The sequence below is a fragment of the Malurus melanocephalus genome, unplaced genomic scaffold (assembly GCF_030028575.1).
Source record: "Malurus melanocephalus ecotype Western Australia unplaced genomic scaffold, MMel_1.1 scaffold_459, whole genome shotgun sequence".
NCBI lineage: Eukaryota > Metazoa > Chordata > Aves > Passeriformes > Maluridae > Malurus > Malurus melanocephalus.
In genome coordinates, this window is record NW_026623691.1 from 44381 (window position 1) to 56997 (window position 12617).

The 12617-nt window shown below is 40.8% G+C and overlaps 1 protein-coding gene across 1 annotated transcript in view; it reads right to left on the minus strand.

Annotated features, from left to right (window-relative positions):
* Positions 1–9506, minus strand: part of PRG4 (proteoglycan 4) — a 20017-nt gene extending 10511 nt beyond the window's left edge. Inside the window, exons 1-4 of the mRNA XM_057380560.1 lie at positions 9410–9506; positions 6987–7109; positions 4768–4887; positions 1512–1607 (exon numbers count right to left, since the gene is read on the minus strand). Of these exons, the coding sequence (XP_057236543.1) occupies positions 1512–1607; positions 4768–4887; positions 6987–7109; positions 9410–9506 (436 nt within the window). The remainder of the gene's footprint in view (positions 1–1511; positions 1608–4767; positions 4888–6986; positions 7110–9409) is intronic.
* Between the last annotated feature and the right edge of the window lie 3111 nt (positions 9507–12617).

The following is a 12617-nucleotide window of genomic DNA, read 5'->3' on the forward strand; positions in this document are numbered from 1 at the left end:
GTTGTATTTTATTTCTCATTCTCTTCCTCTGACTTTGTTAGTAATAAATTCACTTCATAATTTAAGTAGTGCCTGTTTTGTCCATCAAGTGTTTCCTCCCTGTTCCTTATCTCAACTCATGAACCCTTTTGTTAGTTTTTTCTCTTCGCTTTTCTTTACCCAGTGGTGGTGSGGGAGAGYGAATGAGCAGGTGTTGTGGGTGCCTGGCTTTTGGCCAGCATTCCAAACCACGASAAACAGCCAGACTAACCCAGACTGGGTGAAGTGGGAGCTGTTTTAGTCTGCACGGGGCTTTGCAGCAGCTCAGCTCAGTGTTAGGTGAGCCCTTTTGGCCAATCCAGCATAGCACTGCAGATTTTGGTTTGGTRCTTGTAGGTGAGACTGCCTGGGGTTTTCTGCCTCTCTCATGGAAGGGAAGGCACACTATAAAATAGTCCTTCTAACAAAACACTTCCCTTCTCAGTCTGTTTTTTTATTTATTTCACTGCCCTACAACATATCTTAGTCTGCACCTGGAATTGGAGGAGTGAGGTAGGGAAACAAGAGGAAAATAATTCCTGAACACAGAATCCTGACTGCATCTCCTGCTGTATCTTTGTACCCTGGATTGTTTTCSTCTTTGTGATGTATGGCTTTAAGACTCTTTGCTTGTATTGACWGAGTCAAATTGTTGATGTTCAGCAAAAACCACTAAATGCTTCTGCATTTCAATCTCTCCCTAAGTATTCTCTCCCTGAAGTTTTGGAGTTTAGTTYTGCTTTCACAAAGGTTGTTCATTTAGCACGAGCGGAGTGTTGCAGAATAGGTTTCACTCCCATCCCACGTGTCTGAAATGCTATAAGCCAACTGGGATCCTGGTAACAGTTATTTGAATTTCCTTCATTTTCTTTCATTTAACCAACTTCATTGATTTCATTTTGGTAATAGGAAATTGAAACAGCAGAAGGTAAGTACTCCAAATTTAAAACAAAAAAAAAAAAAAAAAAAGAGGGGTTGACTGACTTCTAGACTCTTTTCCTCTCTTTCAGGTTTGAGCTGATCTTCTGAGTTACCACTTCAAACACTGGACCACAGTACCAAAGAACATAGGAGAGCAGTTCCAGTCAGAACAAAAAAAAGTCACATTCTCTGAAGCAGTGTAAGGCCTGGCTTGACTAAAGCTAGAGGAACCTGCTAGGCCATTTTCCTGGGCTGGTGCTGCCAGTTCACCGCTGTCCCACCCTTCCTGTTCCAGCCACGGATGCTGTCCAAGGCTGACAATCATCTGTAGTGTTTTTGGAGGATGTGTGGGAAAATCCGACAGACACAGGAGACATCACCATTGCCACATCTGTGCTGAGTGAACTCTCCAAAGTCCTGAGGGCTCAGTGAGGCAATCAGTTTATAAACTGAGTGCTTCCAAGMTTGGTAACGTCTGCTAATATCTGTGAGCAATTTTCTATTTCCAGAGCAAGGAAACCATCTTAAATTGTACCTTCAGGTAACACCCATCGTGGTGCATCCTTGCCTACCTTCCACAGCTTCCTCTGTTGGCTCTTCCTCATCTGTGGAGGACCTTTTAGCCTTGTTTTCTGGAGGAGTCTCTGGGGTTGGCGTTTCTGTGGTTGCTGAAAGAGAGAAGGGCTCCCATTAACAGATTATTTTATCTTTATAGGTGTTTTGTGTTAACTGTATAAGAGCCATTACAGACTTTCAATGATCATCTTCCATTTTCTTTTTATCTATAGGATTCTTTACACTATTRTTAGTGTGAAAAAGAGCAAAAATACCCTTTTGACCCTGAAGTGCATAATCACAGATGGGAGCAATGTTTTTTCCCAGAAGTTTGAGGTAAGGTATTAGTAGCTAATGGCAATTTTGAGGGGGGGAAAGAAGATTAATTCTGAGTAGAGTTCTATATACTGAAAATCTGTTTTTTTTTTTGTCAGCTTGGTTTTTTTTTACTATAGATGACTTCGGACTCACTCTAGTGAAATTAGGGGAGCAGTTGTATTAACCAAGAACTGACTTTTTGATAATCCCCTTTAAGTTTTTCAGATGTGGTTATTTTACACAAGTGATTGTTTTGGAGACACATCTTAAAAGAAATGGTTTCCTTAAAAGGAATGGTTTCCTTGAAGGGAGCAGAGGCTACAAAGCAGGCATGGCCCAAGGAAATAACACAAGTATTAAGCTAACTTCTAGTAGGCTGAGTTTTAGGAGAAACAGGAGGTTGTGTTCAGATTTTCCAGCTCTGAAGAGTGGATGAGGTTTCAGCTGCTTCCAGTAAGAGCCAGATAATATTTTGTAATAAATTTTTGCTCAAATTGTGCCATTGGAAATGAGCTATTAGTGTAGCTTTGTAGAAGGGACTTGTTAGTTGTGAAGGAATTGTGATGGAGCTCTGAGAACTGGCCGAATTATTTTGATCCAACCAAGAGATCTGGTAACTGCCAGAGGTATGTGTGGTCAGCTTTTTATAAAAGAAATGGGATTTTTGTCTCAAAGGAATGACCATAGTGTCAAAGGATTTTCTTTCACAGCAAGCTAGTGCTCTAAACAAGGAAGATTGGATATTTCACTATATCCTGAAGTCTTTATTAAGGAAGAGAGAAAAATGTGAGTTGTTGCTGAACAACTCCTTTGAAACCCAATTGTTGGGGAGGGGAATATTTTGTTTATGTGTGTATGTGTATTCAKGGAGTAAAGAGCTTCTGGAGGGCAGGGAAGATAACACTGAGTTCTGGATATGCATTGTACACTTGGCTTTACTGCACAGGAAAAAAAATGTTCAGAGGATGCTGAAACAGCAGATTTATTCTGAGAGGTTTAACAGCTTTTTCAGTTATTCACTCAGTATAAATAGTAAAGTACTGAGTACAGTGGTTAGGGGGATTTTTGTTGGGTATTRTGACAAAAATTGAGAGCAAAGTTTAGTAAAATACAGAAGAAATTCATTAAGATTAGGAACAGTTGATTAGTTCTTCATTATATTTTAACCAAAAAAATGAAATGGTTTAACAATGTTTTGTGAATCTCTGGGTATAATAAACTCAGCAGGAAGAGTGAAATACTAAGCAGCCTCAAAAGCAGTCAATTCACCTCAAGATGCTTGCAAGACACTTCTCCTCTAGACATTCAAAGATACCAAATACAGAGTCTATTTCAGTCTAAATCATTGTGCAAAGGTGTGGCAAAGCCAAGCCACTCTCCCACCACCTGGGGACCACTTGGGTCAAGATAACAATGATAACACATTATAATTGTGACTTGTGTGTTACACTGCAGGCTTGGGGAATGGGCTGCCGTGGAGGTGGGTGGACTGCTCTGTGGATGCAGCGCCCAGTGCCAAGCCATATTTGCCAAGTATGCTCACAGAAACTAATTTAGGTCTRTAGGCAGCAGAAGGTTTAAGGACATGGTGAAATTAAACATATTCTGTYGGTATTTTCTAGAGTTCATTTGCTGGTGTCCTTAAAGTTACGTGAAGGGGGCACTGCACCTCCAGGTCTGTGTCTTTGTGCTCAGCTGAAACTCCAGCAGGCTCTGCAGAGGAGGACAGAACAAACACAAGTGACTGCAAGTCKGTGTCATTCTGCCCTAGACTGAACTTGCAGCCTAGAGATTAAATGTGTGTTTTCTTAAAATTCCTCTTGCTACAGTGTGAACATGCAACATCCAGTTCCTTCCTCTTGCCCCACAGGATGGGTTTCTATGTTGGGCTGCTGTTCCCATGCTGGATTTGAGGTGGGGAGGATCTAGGATGTGCATCTCTAATGCACTGCCAGTGACTGCAGTGACCCCAAGCAAGTGGTCTGGAAGTCCAGGTAGTGCTATCCCAAGGCACAGAGTAGGTATTACCCAATTTTGGATGGGCAGGGATTTTTAGGGAATTGAACCTTCCTTCATTTACCACTTTGCTTTTATAGGATGAACTAGGCATTTTACTGCAATTCATTTATTCAGCTGCCCAGTAAAAAAGGCCTCWAGTGCTGTGTCCAGTTCTGAGTCTGTCATGGCCAGAGAGGGGCTGGAGTGTGTCCAGGGWAGGAAATGGAGCTGGGGAAGGGTCTGCGGCCCCAGGAGCAGCTGAGGGAGCTGGGAAAGGGGCTCAGCCTGAAGCAAAGGAGGATCAGGGGGGTTCTTGTGGCTCTGCACAATTCCCTGACAGGAGGGGRCAGCCGGGGRTGGGTCAGGGTCTGCAGGAACMGGGAACTGGACAAGAGATAATCATCTCTAGGGACAYCAGGGGAGGTTTAGACCGYCAGGCTGCCCACAGCATGGARTCCCYATCCCTGGAGGGATTTAAAAGCCATGTGAATGTGTCATCTGGGGACATATTTTAGTGGTGGCCTTGGTGGTAYTGGGGGAATGGTTGGACACAATGATTTCAAAAGGTCTTTTCCAAGCAGAACTGTTCTGATTCCCCAGCTTCTCTCATTGACTTCCCTTAYTGATGTGCAGAACATGTCCTTACATGTGGTATTCCGAGTAATGGCTCTGATAGTTAATTAGGGCATGGCTAGTGCCAAAAGAGCCTAATGCAAAATACAGTTTTACCCTCAGAATCCATGTCTTGGTGATCGCTTGCAGGATATCTACCTGTATATGTCCAAGTGTTCGCGCTTGAGAGATTGGCTAGTTTATTTGTGAAACTCAATTTTGTTATGTTTATTCTGTTTTCTTTKGTCCAGTCCTTACCAAAGCCCATCCAGTTTAGTTTATGGTAAAGCAAAGCAACTCTGTTTAAATCCRTCTTTGAGAAACAGTGATGGAGAAATGTCTTACCCTCTTTGCAGTGCTTGGCGTAGTCCGGGCAGCATTTTCCGTATCGCTCGCATTCAGCATCGCAGTCACACTCACGTCCCCTCTGGAAGGATTCGAAGCAGCGTCCCTCACAGGAGGCGGCTGCAGGAGGCAGAGCAGCACAGTTACACTCTGGGCCAGCTCTCATGCAACGCTGGGACCTCTCTACAGTGAAGTCATTTGCTTGAGCTGGTGCCAAGAGCAGCTCCACAAAACCAGGTGCTTATCCTGGTTTGATGCAGGGTTTGTCTGTAATTGTGGGGTTTGGATCGGACAGTAMCGCCAGAAGGGCACTGTGCCATGGCAAGAATTGAGACAGTTGGATTTACAGTGCAATAAAACATGACCACTGCGTTCACTTTAGCCAGGTCCCACCGTAGGAGGCTTCCACTTCCCTACCACAGCGCAGGCATCTCAGGAATGAAATTTAAATTCTGGGGTGGGTTTGCAGGGAGGTGTTCACCAGGGTATCGCTTTGCAACAAGAATGATGTGTCTACCAAAGCATTTCTGAAAACTAATTGTCCTGATTGGGTCACAGCCAAGTGTACCCAGTGTGTCCAGGCAAACACTGCAACTTAATTGTGTACATGAGTTAACCAGGTTATCCTGAGAGACCAGTCTGGAACTGTTTAATGCAGTTCTTAAATTATTAGTACTAAAGTAGTATCTACCATGTTTTGGCACCATTAATAACCACATGATTTTAATATTTGGTTTTTGGTTAACTTCTGAAAACTTCACTGACCAAACTGTTATTTCATATCAAATAATGACCATATTGTGTTGGAAGGAGTGTGCACAGTTATTACAGACTTCAGAAAAACCACTTCCTCTACATGCGTCTCTATTGAAATCATCATCTCTGTGGCACACAAAGCATAAAATCATGTTTTGCAGTTAAATCACCATCTAGCAAAATTAAGATTACTGTATAGGTGGATTCTGAACACCTTTGAATTAATGTAGTTGTGGAATCAGTCTGTGGATGCCAGTACGTCCATCCCACGTGCACAGGTGAGAATTATTTTTATCTTAGGGAAGTTTTTATTCATAAATAATGTGTGGCATTTCTCTCAAATTAGTCAGCATTGATCTCACACCAACAGGACAGCAGTCCTTAGCCAGACTGCTTGCATCCTTCCAGGATGGCACCTACTGTGCTTGCCTGGACTCACCGATCTAGAGAAATACAAGGAAGACTTCCTCTAACCTTAAACTTTGAATTAAATGTTATGTAGATAGCAGAACACCTTTAGAATCTGACCCACAATGAATAGACTACACAACTAAAATGCCTCAGTCTGCACTTTCAGCTGTGAGAAATGCTGATGTACCCCTGCAAAGCACAATGAGGAGGGGGAGGACTGAAGTGCAAAGTGTCCCCAGTGTGTGTCAGGGCAGCAAAACTGGAATTTTAGGGAGTGCTAGGTCTGCATTTTGGCCAACGCTCAGCAGTGTTGCTGGATCTGAGAAGTATTTGTTACCCATGTAATACTCCTGGAACCACASTGTAGCATAACAAACTGCAGTTATCCAGATAGCTGACATTTCTGACACTGGTCATTCCTAAGGAAATTTTATTAATGCTCAGCAAAGCATTAAGTTTGAAATACCTGTATTTCAAATACCTGTATTTCAAAATACCTTTATTTACATTGTACAGTTTTGCATAAAAATAAAGCATGAAGTAATACTCATCTAAACCATCTTTTCCAACAGTGTCTGGACATRGTTCTGATCCAGAGTCAATTTCTCTCCATGGAAGGACACCCTGACTTTGGATTAGACTCTACAGCATCCACACTTCTTAAATTTGAGTTGGAATATGCCAGAATTTCTTTCTGCAAAACCATGAATTTGCTTTTACCAATTTTTTTTTTGTTGTACGAGAGACAGACACATACAGTACAAATACACTAAGGAGTAGAAAACAAACAGTAAACTGTTTTTGCCTATCTTGCTTAGTTCTGTTTTTGTAGAAAGCAAAATTCTTTGCTTGGCAATAACCTGTGGATACACAAATTTATTTGGATTGCCAGAAGTTATCCTGAGTCTTTGAGGGGGACAACAGTACGTGTATGAGAGGGAACAAGGACACAGCAAACCAACAGACATTTAACATTCAGAGAGGAGACACTGGTGATAGGGAGCTGGGAGGGGAATGTTGTGGAGGGGAACTGGCTGTGTTTGGGAACTTACCCACTGTGCAGACTTTCCTGAAGTCAGGGCAGCACTCCATGTAGTGGTGACAGTTAAAATCACACTGGCAGTCATGCTCTCTAGAATACCCTGCCCCACATCTCCCTGTACAGCTCGATACATCTAAAATCACACAACACTGGTGTCAGCGTTGCCAAACCACAATGGTCCTTAAGGAAATGCTCAATGGAAAAGAAGGAAAATTGCTCTTTTTTTTTTCCCCCTACAGAATGTGGTTTCTTCACTGAGWACTGCTGAAGCTGAGGGCCTGGTGTGACCACACCTGAAGGCTTGAGCAGCACAGGTTTYCTCTGAGGCAGCCTGAGGACTAGCAGCAGCACATGTTGAGGTTAGAGGGGTGTTCCATTGAGCTAACTTACCCTGTTTCTCCTAAAAACTAAGAAATCCTAGAGCATTGGTTCTATAGTATGGCACAGGTGTCCAAACCAGACCCYCCAGGTTTGCCTTAGGCAGTCTGCCTGATATCAGCTCTGCTGACTTGCTCTCCAAATTGATTCACCCTCTGGATGGGCTATAGCTGTGCATCTGCACACCCACACCAGACACACCCCTCAGGTGTCAGATTTTTAGTGTCAGTACTGCTGTTCATAATAACCCATCTAATCAGGTTACCTGTCACACAGGAGAGCACTGTCATTACAAATACAGCTCCCTGAAGCTGTTCTTATTGGGAGTTTCACAATCTGCCTACCCCCTACACTATATTTTTCCCCATGATGTCCGGGAAGAATTTGGGATCAGCTCTAAGATTAAGAACAGCTGGAATTAGTTCTACAAAACTTCTTATAAAATGCAGTTTGTTGCCTAGGAGATTACTTACTAGCAGGCTAACAGAAAAGCTCATCTCACAATGGCTTTACTGCCAGACCACTGCAGTTCTGGGAAATGCTGGATAATGAGAACTGGTGCAGATAACAGGTGATAAAACAAGACATCAAGGAGGTGCCTAGATTTAACCTGTGAGCATTCCAGCTTGGCAGTGCCTCACTACCTTCTCCTGCCACATCAGATATTCACCCTGCAACCCTCCCCTTCCTCTGCCAAACATCTAACACAAACAGCTAACAGCTTCTTCTGGACATGAAACATGCAGCACCACAAGTGAAGCGTCCCTAAATGCAAACAGAGAAGCTGAACAATCRGCAAGCTCAAACAGATAATCAGCTGAAACATTGAGGAACAATGAGGAAATAACATGGAACACAACACAACACCAAAGACAATTTCCAACAGCACACATTCCATGGTGTGTGTGTGTGTGTCTGTCTGTCTGTCTGTCTGAAGGAAGACATGGGATAACAAATATTACATATATTACATRTACTGTGATTTTCACCAAGCAGTTGTAATGCTTGTTACCACTTTCCTACAAATAGAAAAGTGGAACTAAGGGATAACTGGAGTCATTATTGTACTTGAGTTACTGGGCTATTAATAGAGGAGTTGAAAAGAGAGAATGGACATCTTCCTTTATGGATATATGCCCAATATATTGAATCCTTCTTTCTTTATGGAAGGAAAATAAGTCTAATAGTTATATAGTTAATATAGTCCAATAGTTACACCACTTCATTCATTTACTTATTTAAAGTTTATGACTTGTTTGTTACAGAGTTACTTGTAAGGAAAATRCCTGAATTGTTCTGGTCACCGTTGGCAAAAGTCCTGATTTTTGCTGAAACTATCAATTATCAAGGGATYAGTGCCAGGTCACATCTGGCATGGGGTGTGCCCTGAGGAGCTGCTTGGATGAAAAACATTATGCCCTTGTGCTATCAAGTAGTAATAAATTATTTTCTGCCCAGTGKTATCCCCGTGGCAGCTTGGGAGTTACCAGAAAACTGCAACAATTCTCTACCACGCTGCACGTTCTGTTTCACTATAATGATGCTACTTTAGTTAGGAATCCATTACAGAGCTTGGGGGAAAATACAAATCTGTATCATCAGAAAAATAATTCCCCAAATTTCCACCTCAGTGGTGGTGATAACGGTGCTAASAACTTAGCAAGGTAGAGACAATGCTTCCCCCGAGCTTACTGAAATACTTCTAACCAACCTTTGTGGATATTGTAATTTTAGATTCTTCCTGAATCAAACTGCAGATCACTGGGACTAAATATGTCAGTCTGAGGGCAAGAGGATCTGCAGACTGTAACTACAGAAAATGTAGTAAGTTCACACACATTTTGAATTACATTTATATTTTTATGTTTTTCCTAAAAAAATAGGACCATGCTGCACCAAATTTCTTTACGAAAATATTCAGTGATGATAAAACTGAGTCATATTTCCTGTCTGAATACAGTTCTAACTCTTAGTTTTTTTATRAAGATGCCTTTGAAGCCTTCCTAGCATGTGTCAGATATCCTAGACACCCTCCCTTCAACTTTGTTACTGTACCTTGAGAAGACACTTCTGGAATCAAGGACAGTGAAAGGACCACCAGGGATAAGCAMAGTATGTTCCATATGATCATAACTTTCAGGTACGACATCATTCCTAAAAAGAAACAATCTCACATCACTATCTGCAACTCAATTAGTTCACAATTTAAAAAAAATGCAGTGCATATCTTTATATATAAGAATAGCTTGATAACAACATAAAATAAATAATAAAACCTTTCAAGGACAAATTGCTAATTTATAATTACTCCATAAATTCTCCCTTGATTATTAATCAATTTACTTAAATTTTATAGTAAGATGATAGAAATTCATTAATGACAAGTAATGGAAATATTCTTTGTCAGAAAAAAAAGACTACAGTCACAGTCATCTTCTAACATGGGTACGCTTCAGCACAAAAATGTGTAAAGTTATAATACTGGTAAATTAAAATCTGTGATAAAGCCAAATGCTGACAAAGTGTTAGTTATTCAGCAACAGAATTTTGAAAATTATAACCAAGTATTAAAATATGTCAAATGGAAATATAAGCTAAAAGGAAATCTTCTTTCAAAAGGAAAACTTTGGGGTTTTTGTCCCAGTTCCTTGTTTTCCCTTTGAAGGAAGAGCTCTGGGTAGAGACAGGTGTAGCACTTACCTTGTGGAGAGCGTGTCTGCTCCCAGGGCTGCTCCAGAATCCTTATATATTCCTTTGGAACTGTGCTGGGGTCAGGTAATTAGGCAGCTCATTAAACACACCACCAATGACAGCTCATGACAGCAAACTTTCCACAGGGCTTGGAAGAGGGCCCRGATGACTAGACTAACACAACATCTGGAAAATACTCCCATTAAGAAAAACGATTACAGAAAACCTAAATAGGGACTTACTAGTCAAAACACATTTTGATTACTGACAGAAATGAACAAATTGTCCTCAGGGCAGCTGGAAGGCATTAGAGACCATTGCAGAGCAATAAAATATCATCGTAGGCAAATGCTGAGTGTATTTTCTTTCCTGTCAAATGGAGCTTAGGTGACAGTAGCCTGAAATTATGCAGTTTTATCTGCTACTGGTGGTGTATCTTCTCCAAAAAGTTGTGAGAGCTAATTCATACAGACATCAGTAATTCACTACTTGCGCTGAATGCACTGTACTTTTCCCTGAACTGAATGGAAATGCTGCCAAGGCGTTGGCTAGAAATCAAAGAATTTAGTCAAATCTCAAATTTATTGAACATGTGATATGTAAGAAAAAAATTTTAAAATGAATGAAAGAGCCCTTAATTGTTTTAATGATCATTGTGTTCGTTGGTTCCAGGTTCAGGATACTGGAAACAGTCATTTGTAACTCTCAGAGCTAAAGGACGTTTTAACTGAAACTTTTAATAGATAGTCCTGGCTCTTGGGGTTTGGGAGGGATTTTTTATTCAGAAATTATCCTAAAGGCTAGGGAATTCTAATATTTCTGTTTTATGATATTACTTGAGTCCCAAAGTAGATCTGTTAACCCAAAATAATAAATATGGTATAGTATACATTGATCCCAGTTGAGGAAAGGACTTCAAATGAGAATGAGTCTCTTAAGGGAAATAATGCAGAACAGGAGTGGRTTTAGACATGTATTTGAATGTTCCCTCACTTGGTTCATTGACTGTACAGCTTTAGTATTTTTATGCTRGAATTTCTAATTTCTGTATTATCACAATAGAGGGATTTCCATTCAGTCTTTCTGCACTGTATGTAGATGGAGTAATTATTTACTCCAATTAAATGGAGTAACTATTACTCTGTGGAAAAGGGGAGACAGTTTTATGGAGTTTATTCAAGGTCATATACAGTAGGCAATGTATATTACATGTCTTAYAATAAGAGTTTCAGGGCTGTCTTTAGTGGACTATAAGCTTGATAAGGAAACTCTGGCTTGGGAAGAATGGTGCTGTCTATGGATATTTAAAGCCTGGGGAAGAAGCACTTGTTAGAGTAGCCAAGTAGGATCAACATGATGAGAGGTTTYCCAGAAGAGTATTAAAATACTTAAAAATTAATTAATTTATCATTTGATCAAGCAAAACATTTAAGATTGCATTACTGAATGTACCCTTACTTCAAGGTTCATGATATGGAGGACATTTGTTGTCTTTTCCATCAATTCACAGCTGGCGCAGCTGTGAGTCCCAGTTAATAGCAGCTGACTGCCTGAGGTGAAAATATATATAAAGGACTCAATAAAAAATAASAGAAAATCAAAATTCTTACCATTCTTCTGTTAACATGCCAGGGCTTAACTGAGTTCTATAACGACARTTAGGTACATACACACTTCAAATATGGTTACTCATGCCTGGCTGCTACATTGTATTAAGGATGTTCCTTTTGGCAGGATTGTGTTGTTTCATTTCTCTTCTGAATTGAAGGTTTGGGTTGTTGGAGGTCACTTGGGGTTGCAAAGTTTGAGTGAAAAGAATTCCACGAGTGGATCAAGAGGCTGTGAAAAGCACTTAGGACACCCTTTAAATTATAGTTGCATTGAGGTGGGCAGTCAGACAAGACTCAGRTGGGGCTGGGTCCTGACCAGCTTCTGCTGGTTTTCCCTTTGTTTTTAGGTATGGGTTTTAAATGATTGCTATGGATTCTCGGAGGTGGCAGGAAGAGCGCTCAGGCCTGGGCTGGAGTGCCAGGGAGAAGGCCCAGAGAGCAGCAGGGAGCTTGCATGGGCAGGGGAGGGAGAACTCCATCACAAACAGAGATATAATGCAGGGAAAGTACAAAATGTTCCATTTCCTTCTTCTGATTTTAGCTGCCTTTAGAGAAATAGGATGCTGAAATTACATTCCTGATGAGTAAATAAGAATACATGACTTCATCAGCATTTTAATTTGTCTTGAAAGAGCACATGGGACCCAATATTGTGGTTAGTCACTCCAATCAAAAAGAGAGAACTGTATTTTTTATCTAATTTTCATTGCTTCACTTAGATATCAACTGCCCAGTCATTTCATTTGGCAAGGCTTTCAGGCAATGTAACCCCTTCATTAAACCTTGGCATGTGTGTCCAAAGTCTTATCTGTACTTCCAACTTGACTAGTTAACTGCAATTTTTAAAAAAGGGTAAAAAGAAAGCCTTTCCTTACAAACCCTGCTATGACTATGCACTGAGGTGATCACAGTCATAGCGCTATTATTTGTTAAAATTGTTAACGTAACTATGTTATATTTTG